At 38.7% G+C, this 15,833-nt stretch overlaps 1 protein-coding gene across 3 annotated transcripts in view; it reads left to right on the forward strand.

The window, feature by feature from the left end:
- The window catches only part of AZIN1 (antizyme inhibitor 1), a 40,626-nt gene extending 25,104 nt beyond the window's left edge, over positions 1-15,522 (forward strand). For all 3 annotated transcript variants that reach the window (XM_035124916.2, XM_035124914.2, XM_060277679.1), the window contains 10 exons: positions 1,195-1,391; positions 2,680-2,853; positions 4,269-4,441; positions 6,860-6,994; positions 8,615-8,696; positions 9,198-9,272; positions 10,810-10,975; positions 11,926-12,041; positions 12,175-12,389; positions 13,674-15,522. In XM_035124916.2, the coding sequence (XP_034980807.1) occupies positions 1,290-1,391; positions 2,680-2,853; positions 4,269-4,441; positions 6,860-6,994; positions 8,615-8,696; positions 9,198-9,272; positions 10,810-10,975; positions 11,926-12,041; positions 12,175-12,389; positions 13,674-13,785 (1,350 nt within the window). In that variant the 5' untranslated portion in view covers positions 1,195-1,289 and the 3' untranslated portion in view covers positions 13,786-15,522. The remainder of the gene's footprint in view (positions 1-1,194; positions 1,392-2,679; positions 2,854-4,268; positions 4,442-6,859; positions 6,995-8,614; positions 8,697-9,197; positions 9,273-10,809; positions 10,976-11,925; positions 12,042-12,174; positions 12,390-13,673) is intronic.
- The last annotated feature ends 311 nt before the right edge of the window (positions 15,523-15,833 follow it).

Below are 15,833 nucleotides of genomic sequence, written 5' to 3' on the forward strand. Positions count from 1 at the left end.
AAACCTGCTTGAGCTCCTGCCTCTGGGACTAAAACCTACCATACTCTTGTCAGCATAGCTCTCTGGGACAGGCAGTTCTTCAAAGAACCTGCTTGGTGTGCTCATGTTTTCCCAACACCTTTTTGGAAGATAAGTGACACATTGGTGTAACCAAATGAGAGAACTGCAGTAGACTAATAAGAGGTTTGTTCTGTAGCCAGCAGACCAGAAAAGTCTGGAGAAACGTTTCTCTTACTTCGAACCCCCCATTCCTTCAACTTTGGAGCTTTAAGGTGTGTGTGTGTGCGCGCAGCATGCATCAAACACCTTAAGAACTTCAAATAACTATTTTGGATGCTAAGTAAACATACGTTCATTGTTAATTAAATTATTATTGGATAACATGTCAATATTACATTGGTACATTTATTTTGCATGCTAGCCTACTCCGTGATTAAATGATCCCCCCTCCCCACTAAATGGCTTTAATATTTAAAAGTGGCTCTGACCTCTTAATGTTTGAGATTATTAAGGAGAAAAGTTAATGTAAAAGTAAAGGTTTAGCAAAATGTCTTTCTGTATGCCTACTGCTACCCACAGATAATGAATACATTTTTTTAAATCACAAAAAGCTTTCTGCAGTGGAAAATAGCACATGAGATGCTAGTTTGCCAGGGGCAGGGAACTTATTTCTGTGGAAGGCAGCATTCCCTCAGTGGTAATCTGTTGACAGCAATGAGCGGGGATAGAGACAAAAGTGGGTGGCAGGGGTTCATCCCTTTTCTGTCCCTACCTCTCTGTTTCTGTCACTCCTCCTCTCCTTTCTTACTATGCATCAAGATGTCAGGAAAGAAACAGATTGCTCTTGCCAGAAATAAGAAATTGTTTTCTTATATTTCCCCTCCTTCTCCATCACTGCATCCTTTTTGTTGCCCTCTTCCTGCCCCCTCAGTATTTCCCCCCCCCTTTCTCCCCTGGGCTCCTTTCATGAAAATAGTTGAAGGGCTGCAGGCTGCCCCCCCCATTTATAATCCAATTTTGCTGAATATGTAGCTTTGTTGTTTTGCTTTGAAATTTAAATAAGCAGCATATTTACACTGTTGATAGCCCCCTGATCTGTGTGTGAGAGAGCATGGGTGGGGAAGGAGAAATGAAAGCTTTCTAAAAGGCTGTGCTGTGACTGTAATATTTCTTATTGTCTTCTCTGTCAAACAGTTTGTTGCATAGCTTAAGGACCCGGATCTAAGGCTTGTGGCCCATCCCTTGTGTTTCTTGGTTTATGACTGTCGGCTTTGCGGAATACGGCTGAGATGAAAGGATTTCTTGAGGATGCAAACTACTCCATTGGCTTACTGGATGAAGGAGTAAATGTTGGAGATGTCATTGACAACTGCATTTATGAACATACTGTTGTAAGTGTTCCATTTTCAGTATTTTTATTTTATATTTTATATTGCAAACTCAAAAAATAAATCCATGCAGTTGTACAGGACTTCAGGTAAAAGCAAAAAACACAAGAGTAACACTGAAGTAACATAAATTAAAGAAACAGAAGTAAAGAATAGGTCATCTGAAAAAAATCCACAAAAAACACAATCATTTTGATGAGGAGGCTAGGTTAGAATAGTGGTGTTATGATGGTGCCTAAAACCTTTGACATATGATACTAGCTTGATTTCATTTAATTAGTTCCTTAGCCCCATTACCACCATATGAAATGCACAATTGTCAGACTTATCTGAGTGACAGATCACTAGGATCAGGCAGGGGTGTAGGGAATAAAGCAGCCTTTTAAGTACACCAGGTTATGTGTCTTTATAGATTAATAGCAAGAATATGTAGCGTGGTAGCATACTGGCAGCCTGTGTAGCTCCCTTAACACAGGTATTACATTTAGAGTTTTGCACCAGCCTCAAGGGTAGCACAACATAGAGTGTGTTACAGTAGTCTATCCTTGAGGGTACCATTGCTTGAACCACCACACATAGAGTGTGTTACAGTAGTCTATCCTTGAGGGTACCATTGCTTGAACCACCACAGTTAATTTATGCAGGAACCGTTGCAGCTGGTAAATGCACTCCTAGCCACTGAGGTTTATCTGTGCCTCAAATGACAAAGTTGGACTTAGGAGTACCTCCACACTGCATAGCTGCTCTTTTAGGGTGAGTGCAGCTGCATCCAAAGCAGGAAACTGGCCTTTCTCCTAGACATTGAAATGGCTCAGCCATAGAGCTTCAGTCCTGCCAGGATTCTAGGCTCAGTTTATTGGCCCTTATCCAGGCCACTGCTGCATCTAGCGCAGACATCCCCAAACTGCGGCCCTCCAGATGTTTTGGCCTACAACTCCCATGATCCCTAGCTAACAGTACCAGTGGTCAGGGATGATAGGGATTGTAGTCCAAAACATCTGGAGGGCCGAAGTTTGGGGATGCTTGATCTAGACACTGGTTCAGAACTTGCACAGCCTCACCTGGCTTAGACATTGTACTGCCGACTTTCAGATTTAGAGGCGTTTCAACCACAAATAATGTTCACAAAACAAGCTTACATTTTCATGGTATGCCCAGGGAAAGTGGAGGCAAAATGTCTGGGACAGTAATTAACAAAATAGAAATTTCCCCTATGACTGCCATCTACTTACTGTATATCTTTGTAGTTAGTCTTTAACTGTAGATTCACCGTTTTTCTTTTTCTTCCTAGACTGGAAAAAAATCTTTTTTTGTTGGTGATCTGGGAAAGTTGATTAAGCAGCACATCCACTGGCAGAATGTGATGGCACCAGTAAAGCCATTTTACAATGTAAAATGTAACTCCACTGTAGGTGTACTTGAGATACTGGCAGCTCTTGGAACTGGGTTTGCATGTTCAAGCAAAGTAAGTATTTGACATCTTACCTAAACAACTCTTCTCCATCCTGGCACCCTGCATATGTTTTAGACTACAGTTCCCCTCAGCCAGCACAGCCATGCTGGTGGAAGTTGCAGTCCAAAACATGGAGGGGACCACATTAGGGTAATAATAATAATTTTTATTTGTACCCCGGCCAAAGCCGGGGTGCTCTGAACCCTAAACCTCTAGTAGAGGATGTCTATAAGAGCTTGTTCACTCCTTAAGAACAGTTTCGGAAGTTCTGCTTTATGTGCCTCTGCCGCCAGAGCTTTGGAGGCTTGCAACTAGAAATAGTTCTGGTGGTGATCCTGTTTATGGAGTACCCACCTCCTAGGCACTCGCATGATGGAAGCTAGTTTATATGTCTGTGTGTGTTTATATTCTTAAAGTGGCTTACAACAGATTAGAGCAATAAAACAAACAATCCAGGAACATTCCGCTGGCTGGTTGCAAAGGTTAGAATGACCTTCCCCTCACTTCTGTGATTGTAGGCCAACTAGCATTTGGAGCAGAGTGTTCTTTACAGAAGATAAGGGGTGAGCAAATTCCCTGCAGTTCATTCTCAGGCCGGTGGCTGGAGCCAGCTCATCTTCCCAGTTTTATGAAGACAGTTGTATTCTCTGGTACATTCAGTGGCTGGACCTGGCCTTTTTATTCTTAATGCTTGGCCTTTTTTTTTTAATGCTTGTGCTGTTGTCTGTTTCATTCAGTGTCTTATATTAGTTATATTAGTTAGGACCATAGAAAGCTACCATATACTATGTCAGACTTTCTCCAGTTAGCCCATTGTCTACTTTGACTGACAGTAGTTGTCCAAGGTCTCTTTGTAACTTCAGACGCCAGGGATTAAACTTGGGACCTTTGTGGAAAGCATGGGCTCCACCACTGAATTGTGGTTCCTCTCCAGCCTATGAACCTTCCACATACTGAGATTTTTGTACCCAACTTCGAGGCTCTCATAACTAACTGGAGTAAATAAAAAGAATCCCAATACCATTGTGATGCCTTAAGAACAACTAAGAATGACCTGTTTTATTAGCGTAACTTGCATAGATTGTTTGGACATTATGTGCATGTAGGACAGCTCCAGAGCACCAAGCATTAGAAACTTTCAAAACTTTGTAAGCCTCCACTCACAAAAGAAAAAGAATAAAGCTGGCTTCGAGTTTCTAGAGATAAACAATTTAAGGTAGAGTTTTCTTAGCCTTTGGAACTGGGCAGCTTGCAAACTTAAACTGAGTAACTTTGGATAACAAGTCTTGCATTAGGTATGACTTTCTCCCCCCCCTTTAACACCAGTATTGTGATTTTTAAAAATTCCAACCTTTTAGACTCTAAATCTAAATATTCTTCACAACCTTTATTTGCCTCTAACCTTGTTCAAATGTTTGTTTTTTCAGACTGAAATGGCATTGGTTCAAGACCTGGGCATTTCTCCTGAAAACATTATATTCACAAATCCTTGCAAGCAAGCTTCTCAGATAAAATATGCAGCAAAAATTGGAGTAAACATTTTGACATGTGAAAGTGAACTTGAATTAAAGAAAATTGCTAGGAACCATCCAAATGCAAAGTAAGCATACAGAAATGTTTTCATTTTACTTACCATTGTGGGAAGTTGGGATTACAGTATACAATTCTAAAACATTATTGTGACACCTTAGAAGACTAACAAATTGTACCATGGCATAAGCTTTCATGAACTAGAGCCCACTGAATTAAATTTAATATATGCTTATAATGAATGATCTCTAAAGGGATAACCTGAAATACTTCTTGCAGAGAAGTCTCCATTGGCTCTTCTAACATGCAACTCTTTAAAACTTGAGAGTGATGACCCAAATACTAGTTAGGTGTATTTGACAACATAGTTGTAAGCTGTTGCTTTTTAATATTCTACTAACTTGCCCTGAAATTGCTTTATCAAGATACCTTAGAACTTCTTTTGACTCGGAAGCGCCTCCTTATGTGGGTTATGTGGACTGGCGATATTAAAACATGAATATATATATGTATTTACACGCACCATTCTCTGCTTGGGACTCTGGCATCATGATGAAATGTATCACATGTTTGTTCAGATCACTATCTGTGAGAATTGTCTCAAGATCCCTTGAGCTGGTCTAGAATATTTCCCGGGGGGGGGGGGGGGGAGAGAATAAAGTACAAATCTGGAACAGGCTGCTATATGCTGCGTACCAGAACTGTGGTGCTGCACCAGAAGTGCACATCGTTTTCTTCTAGTTTACTTGGGGTAGCGTCAGCATGAAGGAGGAACAAATGTATGGCGGTGGATTATCTAAAACAGATAAGGCAGTTAGTGGGTAAGTACATGCCCCTTTGAAATAAGAGAATATGAAGGCTACATGTCAATCTCTAGATTGTTTCAGTAATTTAATATTATGGCAGACTTCCTGGGCCTTGAGAGAAGAGTTCATCCAGTAAATGTGTCATGCAGTTGGGCACCTCCTTTCTCATTGTCAATCTTTGTGTAAAAAAGTTGCTGGAGTTTATTCTTGTAATAGGGCAGTGATTGCCATGTGTTCAATAAATGTCATATATATGTTATATGCTCCTACACTACTAATGCTTATTATGATCCAAACTTTTATCATCAGGTATATTGATCCTTAAGAAAAAGGATAATATATAGTGCTTCAGTTGCATGTTTTTAAGGGCAGATCTGCATGAGTGCTGCGGACCTTTTTTTGGGGCAATATAATACACACCTGGAAAATATAAAGATGTTAGCTTCCCACTCGTTCCAATACCCAGCACTGACCATGCAGTCACTTCTGTTAACTGAATCAGCAGAGGACTAACACAGTCATTTGTGGAGTATGATGTTTGCAAGGCTATTAATGCATCTAGCTCCCAAAGTAAGGTTTGGTAGACTTGGCCCTAAAAATGTTACAGCCATTAATTTCATTCTAAATGTCTGTGTATCTCTTTTGATTAATATTGGCAACTAAGTGATGCTCAGGTTTGCAAGAAATGACCCATCTTTTTAGAAACCAAGGACTCATTATGCTCTCAGTCATCAAGTTAAGTTCCAGTTTCTTGTAGGGGTGTAAGCCCTGTTACCTTCAAATGAAATGCTGCCCACTAGCTTGTTCTGGCTACTACTACAAGAAGAAGCAAGCAGTGAAGCTAACAAAACTGGAATTAATACTTCAAAAAGTACCCAGTGGGAGGGGAAATCTAGGATGCCTTCTATTTCAAATCAGCCATGTTTTATAAAGCAAACGGTATTCAAAACCCAGTCATAGACATGGCTTGCATGTAAAGGTAAGCTGAACCATAGCTTGCTGTGACTGCATGGGCCCCTGTAGAGACAGTTGCAGCTTCTTTGCTTATTTGCTCCTACTATGAAGCTAGGCTATGGTTTGGCTTAGTATGTTGTCTGAATCAGGGTTCATGATTTGTCTCGTCCCAGACAAACCAAAAGCTGTAACCAAGAATTGTTCTTGGTTTACAGCTTGTCTCTTTCAGCCGAACCATGAGCCTGAGTGTGGATGGCATGCTGCACCAAACCACACCTTTAGCTTGCAGCAGTGCAGTAAAACTGGAGGAGCAGCTGTAACTGTCTCTCCAGGGGCTCTGGTTTGACTTAGTGTTACATGTGAACTGAACCATATTCAGCACATTTTGCAAGAAGTTGTCACTGAGTAGCTTTATGACAGCCATGATTACATCCAAGATTACATCCAAGGTAATGTATTTTTATTACAGCAATCAACAGGTTTTCTGCTACAGCAGTTATTAGCTGCTGCATTTCCAAACCACTTATCCTTTTTGACTCCATATTTAGGCCCTAATTGCTAGTTTTCTCTCTGTACAGGATTATTTTTATTAGGTTCCCTTGATTCGCCCATCGGTGGAACTGGAGTATTGGCAACATAATCAACATACTTCTGACAGTCTTCAGGCTTCACATGTGCTGATGCTGCTGTAAACCAACTGTGCCCCAATCATCTTCCCCTTCTCTTAGGCTCTTGCTTCATATTGCCACAGAAGACATTAATGGAGAGGAAGAGATGAACATGAAGTTTGGCACCACCCTGAAGAACTGTCGGCACCTCATGGAATGTGCTAAGGAGCTGAATGTCCAAATAGTTGGTGTTAAGTAAGTAATCATGTCCTTTCTCCCTCATCTTCCCTTCACATTGCTGCTCTTTTAAATGTGAAAGAGGAAAGCAGTAGACTTAAATGGTATATGTTGTCATTAATGTTGAAATGTTCATGTTAGGAAGGTATCCTGAATGTCTATAAAAGTAGCCACAGTGTTTCATAACTATGCTTCCAATTATATCTCATACATATTAGTAAAATGCTATATAATACAGTGTCTTCTTTCTGTGTGCCCAAATATTTGGGAAGAGAATATGGGAAGTATTAATACCAGAGAGAGAAAGAAACTGAACTCTTCAGGGATATTAGTTCCCAGACTTCTAGAAAATTATTCTTAAAAGTTTGTCCTATATATGGCGTAGAGTACATGCATTTTCTGTCTTATAAAATGGACCTTTTCAGTTTAAGGCTGTAAATTAGTTCCTAAAGGGGGCCACCTAATTTGAATACATATGGCAGATGAAAAGTCATTTAACATGTAAGGATTGATAGGACAAACCCATTTCAAACAAAAGGTAAACATTTAGAAATACAAGTATGAAAGGCAACAGTGATATTCAGAGCAAAGCAATTCTCTACAGCTTTCCCATAGTCTCAACTATAGAATGCCACGCCCCCTTGTAGCAAATATTAGACACCCATAGCATCTACTTCCAGGAAGTTGATTATACTGAAAACAGAGGTCTCCTGCCTCAAGTGTCAATATACCTCCGGGTATAGGGTGGTATATAAATTGAATAAATAATAATAATTTTGGGCAAAAAACTATAACTAGTGAGGATTGGGAGTAGAACTTTACTGCTGAATGATATTTCAGTAATGTAGAGATCTTTTTTGCTAATACTGTACTCCATCATCTTGTTTACCCTTTGTACAAGACCCATATTTATTAGCAAGAAATCCTGTTGCTTTCAGTGGAAGCTTCTTCTAAGTATGTTTAGCATGGAACACAGACAGATTTGATTGGCTAGGTAATTGTCATAATGTTTATGTTCTAGGCTTCAATAAGTGCAGAGAGCCAGAATGAGAGAATTGTGAAGCAAATTTTGTGCGTTTGTCAAGCCAGAGCTTTCCAGATTTGGAAGTTTCACTTTTAAACTGCTTTTAACAAAAGCAATGGGCCTGTTCAGACAAAATGTCATTTCAGGGGAAGTACATGGCACAGGCTCCAGCCTAGTGTGCTTCTGATTTCCTCAAAGTAAGGAGCAATGCCTGAATGAGCATGGGATCTTCCTGATCTTGGGAAGATAACACTTATTTGATCTGTAGTCCATTAACTCCTGGATAGAATTGAGGAGTCAGAGTAATCTGATATGATTCTTTTATATTTCTGTTTACCCAAGGTTCTTTCTCCACTAAAATGTGCTATTAGCATATCTTTCAGCTAAATACGGAGAGCTGAGGAGACAGAAGGAATCAATATGTTTCTTATGACATTGTTGTACACCCTGTGCATTAGTGTGTGCTGCAACATATTTTTGTATCAGTGATACAATATTACTCAAGACAGTTTAAAAAAAAATCGCATAGAATCTGCAGGTCTTTTTTTTTTTTTTAGCTAGAGTCATGAACTTGGTAACACCACAAGTTAGTCTTTGTTTTTTGTTTGTTACAGATTTCATGTGTCAAGCTCTTGCAAGGAAACTCAAGTATACAAACATGCTATTTCTGATGCTCGCTGTGTGTTTGATATGGCTGTAAGTGAATTATTGGACTTGTATACACTTAAGTTCACATGTAGAATATATTCAGTACTGTGGAACCTTGCTTCTCGAACGGCTTAGTTGACAAACAAATCAACTCCAAAACGCCGAAAACCTGGAAGTGTTCAGGTTTTCGAACGTTTTTCAGAAGCTGAACGTCCAACGGGGCTTCCACTTGAGTGCAGGAAGCTCCTTCAGCCAATCAGAAACTGCTCCTTGGTTTTCGAAAGTTGAACGGACTTCCGGAACAGATTCCGTTCGAGAACCAAGGTACAACTTTACTTAATTCCGCCACACAATTGTAGATAGTTTGCCATTTGTTCTGGACATAATATATGAAAATTAGTTGAGTTGCCTTATACTGTATAACCGTTTAAAAGGTAACAAATCACCTTGTCTTGTTAAAAGAGCTCAATGTTTTAAGAGTCTATATTACTAAACAAAAAGGGCACCTAATACCTTGTAGATAGTAAACTTTCTGCATTTTTATTTTAGGAAGAATTTGGCTTTACCATGAACCTGTTGAACATTGGTGGTGGTTTCACAGATTACGAAGCTGACCTGGAGGAGGTATGAATTTTGACTTAGCTTTTTCCTATAAAACTGGCTTATTTAGTTATTCAGTTAATTGAGGTTTGCATTTGCATTGGATATACATATGAAATAGCTAAAGAATTAACACAGAGATGGAGGATGGATTTAGTCTTCCATTCCAATTCAATCATTGAAACTTGAGTTCACAATATTCTATTTGGATACAGAGCAGCCTTCCTTAACCTGGTGCCCTTCAGATAATTTTGGACTACAATTTGCATCAGTCACAGCCAGCACATTTGGAGAGCACCAGGTTGAGGAAGGCTGACTTAGAAAATAAGAGTGGCAGACTGGTTTGATCCTGGCTTGTTTAACCAAACCAAAGTATAAAATAATCAGCATTCCTCCGAGTTCGAACATAACAGTGAGCACTGATTAGTTTTAAAACAAAAGTTTCTGAACTTGTTGCTACACCAAAATTGGAGACGGGAGCACAGTAACCTGAGGATTGTTTGCACAATAGTAAAACACATTTTCTTGTTGCATCCAAAAAGGACTTAGCAAGTTTTATATTACAGAGCTTCTGACACTTTTTAAAATGAATATTTTTTGGAAGAACCTGTGCAGTGATAAGAATTTACAGCATGCAGGCCAGGATCCAAAGAACTGTTGATGAAATATCAGATGCCACTTGTGTAGTTGCACTTTGATTTGTTCAAGTGATATTTTGCACAGTTTAGCTAACTCTGCTTATAGCTTCATAACTTTCTCAGTGCTATGTGCTATGCATCTTAGATGGTGGCCTGGTTTTCCTAATGAGGAAAACAACCACTCTAAACTTGGAAAGCAGATTTCCATATGTGGAAGCAGATCTTTGGGTCCCAGTCACATTTTATTATAGTGGCATGTGCATCTGTATGACCTGTTTTTGCTACAGTGCTTTCTAAAAGATACTGTGCTATATGAGTAGTACTGCAAGAGTCTTTTGGTCTAGTTGCACAAATGAGAAAGCAGTGTGTGTGGATTGGTTCTCCAGTTTGTGCAACCTACATGTTAGGAGTTACTTGACTGACCTAAAATGTTTTTTGGATACTGGTTCACAGTGAGAGGGAGAAGAGGAGGAACACACAATTGTGCTAATTTAAAACGGCAGGAGTCTAAATATCACAACAAAATCAACCATTTTCAAATTACCCAAGATTTTAGATGGCTGCTTTTGAATAGACCTAGATTATTTGAAAAAAAAATATCATATTTCGTAGGATTGATAGGAGCAGTTGTAGTCCTCTATTGGTAATGTGCTAAAATTTATACAATTCACTTGACTTTAATAGATCAGCAGTACCGTAATACATCATGTACCCTTTTTATTCTGAGGTAAAATTCGGATGAACTAAGCAACTTGATTGGTTCAGATTTCCCCCCTCCCCAAGATGATAGTGAGTGGCGCCGTTTCTCCCCTTAGCTTTCAACTTGACAAACGTTTATCTAGGAACACTTAAAATTTGAACTAAAGTTGTAAATTATAAATTGATACAGGATTTTTAATAGATATTCCCCTTTTATCTTCAAGATTAATCATATTCTCAGTCCATTACTTGATACCTACTTTCCTGAAGAATCTGGTGTGAACGTGATTGCGGAGCCTGGATGCTATTATGTTTCTTCTGCATTTACTCTAGCAGTTAATATCATTGCCAAGAAAGCTGTTCAAGATGACAAACCTCTTCTCTCTAAAGGTAAGCAAAACCTGTTCCACACTTAAATCAGCGTAAAGATTGAAGAAACAACAGCAGTGCTTTGGATCCTATCCAAAAATTAAGCCTCTAATCCAATAGTTTATTTTCTCTTTTAGGTTGCTGAGAAGCTTTTGTTTATTTCAGTTGTTAGTGGTACTGTATTTATATATAGCCTTTAAGGGAAACCACACAAAGCAGTTTGTTTTAAAATATTAGAACAATAAGCATTAACAATCAAAGAAAGCAGTAAAAATAAGCTATTGGGGTGGGGGAGATTCCTAAAAATTAAATTTCTCTCCTTGAAACAAGATGGTCTTTGGTCAGTCCTGGTGGCAGCTGGGAGAATGGGGGGGGGGGTTTACCTCATTTTGAACATTGGGAGCTCACCAGGCTGTTGTTTTCTCTTTTTCATCTCCTGAGGTATCATGTCTCTTCCAGTATTGGAGCTGGTTTCAATTTAACAGACAGTTGGCTTTTTTGAATCAGTAAGGGCTCAGCCCTTAGGAGGAAAAGAATCTTTACTATTTGTAAACTAGAACATATTTTCAGTTTCCATAGAAACATGCTGTTTCAGGCTGAGTTTTGCCTGGAGGGTTACATTTAAATTTTTGTTAAGCTTTAAGACTTTAGGGTTTGACTTGCATAATACTGCTAATTTGTATGGCAGACCGAGGGCATACCTCTGCAGTATGTTTGTGTTCAAACTGAATTAAGTGAAACACACACACACACACAGTGCTTATTTAATGTGCAATCTTAAGAGTTCCAGGTCATGACTCATGATTCATATTTGTCTCAGGATACATCTTATATCAGATATTCTTTCATCATGTTTCTTGTCCATGTGCACGTTCCATATGCTCCTGAAAAACTTAGGCAACTGTTAAAGAAAGGGCTGTAAATGGAAACTTATTGTGAAACTTATTAAAATGTAACATCTTTCATTACAGTGGAACAAATAAGGAGTGATGAACCAGTCTTCATGTACTACGTGAATGATGGTGTTTATGGTTCTTTTGCACACAAATTATCTGAGAATTTGACTACTATTCCAGAGGTTCACAAGGTAAGAGCACCTTTATGTACTATAAGCTGCTATCCTCAACAAGAATTGCCAAATGAAAGTATCATTGCTTTTGTATGTGTAGAATCATACATGTATAAACCTAAATCTAACTGTCATAACTGTTTTTATGCAGAAATACAAGGAAGATGAGCCTCTATTTGCAAGCAGCCTTTGGGGTCCATCCTGTGATGAGCTTGATCAAATTGTGGAAAACTGTCTTCTCCCTGAGCTGAATATTGGAGACTGGCTGCTCTTTGACAATATGGGTTCTGGTGCTTTGGGTGAACAATCTGCTTTTAATGATTTCCAAAAGCCACCAGTTTACTACATAATGTCAATCAGTAACTGGTAAGTTTATATTGTGTTGTATTTTATGATTCAGTCTAACTTTTACAAAACACTATGTTCAATATTTTATGAAGGAAGGTGAGCTATTTCTAAGAGCATAGACATCTCAGCAATGTGTGTACAGTACACCTTTTGAGAAACCCAAACTTCCTTTGAAAATTGTTGCAGCCTGCCACCCCCCCCAGGTGCTTTCCCTTTTTCACCTAGCCACACATGCTCACTTTCAACTGAAGAGTCAGGACAATATCTAGAGTGCTAGATTTGGACATGGGGAGACCCATGTTCCAATTAAGTGCAAAGTTTGTGTTCATCTTTGGAGAAGTAAATATCTAATTGATCTCACTAGATACAAAGGCAATAAAGCATAATTTTATCTAGATATTGTGCATGTGTGTTAGGTCTTGTTTTGTAGAGGCTGTCCAACTAGCTTTGCAGATCGGTTTTTGTTTTTTTTATTACATGTCCATTCATACCCATGCTAAGGTCACATGTAGTTTAGGTGCTAAAAAGAAATATTTCAGTGCAACCACAACAGTGGTACAGTTCTCTCCTTGGGGTAGACTCTTAAAGTATATGCTGGGCCAGCCCAAGCCTTGCTACATGAAGCCTGGCTGCCTCTATACTGCACTGCTATCCTGATCTATAGGTAACACACCAGTGTGGGCAAACTGTAGCCTTGCAGATGTTGTTAGTTTCCAACATAAAGTGGTCAAGGATGATGGAAGTTGGACTTGCCCACTTCTGGAGGGCTACAGGTTTCCCTTTCTACTTGTTTTTTTCCATGTTGCTAATTGGCCAGGACATAATTTGGCAATAAGTTAATGGAAAGTCAGCTTGCAGAAGGAGCAGGTTGATTTGGGTATCTAAATTGATTTTTATCTGTCTTGCATACTGATATATGCAGGCAGCGGCCATTTCATGTGGGGGTTTTGTCGGCAGTGCACCCAAAAGCACACCCTGTTATACCCTCTTCCAGGTCCAAAATGACCCACACATTGGCGATCATGCCTAAATGGGTCACCGTCTATACATAAGTTTTCTGGACAACTGCATGCTCATAAGATGAAGTATAATGATAAAAGTGCTATCTATACTTTTTTTCTGAATATTTGATAACATAATGGCTGGGCAAAGCTAAAATTAGGCAATTTAAGTTACTAAACTTGCAGTATTTAGAACAGTATGCAAAATAGGAAAGGGCGGTGCTATAGTGCTTGGAAAAAAACCCAAATGAAATCTTTCTCCCCCTTTTTGCCTGAATATTGTGTGTGCTTTCCATTCCAGGTATGAGATGCAAGATGCTGGCTTCACCTCTGACACACTGATGAAGAACTTCTTCTTTGTGCCTTCTTGCATTCAGCTGAGTCCTGAAGACCGCTTTTCTATTGCAGCTTAAACAGGCACTAATGCTTCAATTAGTCTTGCAGTTGCATGTCTGTAGTCTTGTCTGGTCACAACATTCCAGTTTGGAATTAAAATGGAACAATCTTGAATGAATTAATGAAACTTGAAATTATTTGGGACCAGGCAAAACCAGCTACAACTACAATTCACTGGGGGAGCAAAGGTTAAAAAAAAAAACACTGATCACTCAATCCCTCAGCATTTAAATGAAATATGCAACAAAATGGATGACTTAGTTGAGATGGAAACCCATCACTTGGGTTCTCTGTTAAACAGTTTACATACAAGTACAGTTTTTATACTAAGGATTTCTGTTAGTCTTGTAAAGTTGTCTTTCCCTCTGATATCTGAAATGTCAGTGGGAAACAAGTGTGACTTCATTAGCTATGTTTAGTGTATTTAGAATGTGTAAATTTGTGCTTTGAACTGTAGTTTAATAAATGTAAAATTGCATCATAGTATTTGTTGTATTCACCTTTACAGTACCCACCCTTGTACGATTGCAATAAAATTTTGTGTAGACTTTACTGTTCTCCCCACCTACCCCTCCCTGCTAATACAGGGAAGAGATCTAAGCAACATTGATAGTACAAAAAGGTGTAAGGTTATTATTCAAAGACTTTAAATTGACAACATTTTAAATCATGATTAAAAACTAAGCTGAAGTGCAGTCTGCTGTTTTCCTCAAGCATCTAATTTAAGATAACTCCAAAACATGTAAGTAAACAGGTGCTGCAAATCAATTCACAGGACGTAAAACAGAAAGCTAACTTATTGCTCTCTTTTGTCTAAAAAGCAAGACTGACTTTGCACTGTTGAAAGTAAGACCCATTAAACTTGGAGGGTCTTACTTTCCACCGAAACAAACATAGGATTAGGATTTAAAAGTCTCAGTATTCCAACAAAGTAGTTCTGATTAGCATTTGCTCTTTGACAGGATGTCTACATCCATCTCTAGGAACCAGATCCCTGATGTTCTAGATATTTGGAACTCTAAACTGTAGCAGCTAGACTTAGCATGCAAAATATAGAAGCTTTTACTCATCGTTGCTTAGATTCCTCCTTCCCTTTGATTTCTCACTTTAATTTATTTTGCTAACCTAGTAGCCTTGGATGTGAATTTTGAAATGCACCAAGCCAGAGCTAATTTGAAAATGGAGATTAGTATACTTAAATAACTTGGTAATGTAAAATGGGCTACCAGATGCACATGCATTTTATACTAATGCCAGTTGGCAGGAAGCTTTCTCTTCTCTCTGCCCCTTTCCAGTTCACTGGAGCTAAAACTGCATACTTGCTAGATGAAGGGGCTTGGGAAAATTCCCTTCAGCCTGATCCTTTTAAAATAACAGGTACTATATGCTTTTAACCATATGAGATGCTTTTAATCTGCATGAATGCTTCCTGCAGCTAAATCTTAACCCTGACAGTGGAATATGGTTGTGAACATTAAAGCACAAATGAAAGAAGCGAAATCAGTTTTCCAATTAAGAAAAAAAAATCTTTCCAGAGTTTTGATCCAGTATCTGTCAGGGTTCTATTAGGAAATTAAAAAAAGCAGGGGCAGTTGTCATATCCATCATCAAGCCTCTCTAAAGATACCAAGGATTCTGCTCTTAAGTTTATAGAACTGTTGTGAGTTAACCAACTCTGTTGTAAATGGTACAGTCACCTTCGAAATGTCTGTATTGTATTTGACAGTTTGCCATAAAAGCTGGTTTGAACTTGGTATGTATTTGAATTTATATGCTAAAACCTATCTCTTCTGTTTACAATATTGTAATATCAGTTTTTGAATAATTCATATAAAACTGAATGATTTCTATATAGCAAATTAACTAATGGGACTTTGTCTTGTGTATAGTATAGCTAGTTGCTGAGAGAGACTGTTATTTAAATGATTACACATGAAGACCTATAGCCCTGCCCAATAGAAACTGCTAAGGAAGGAAGAGCTATGTTTAGCTGCACCAAACTGCTGACATTGCATGGGTTTTATTCTCAGGTGCAGTGTTCATTGGATATGTACTGTAATGCCAT

Source organism: Zootoca vivipara, chromosome 8 (assembly GCF_963506605.1).
Source record: "Zootoca vivipara chromosome 8, rZooViv1.1, whole genome shotgun sequence".
In the NCBI taxonomy this organism is placed as follows: domain Eukaryota; kingdom Metazoa; phylum Chordata; class Lepidosauria; order Squamata; family Lacertidae; genus Zootoca; species Zootoca vivipara.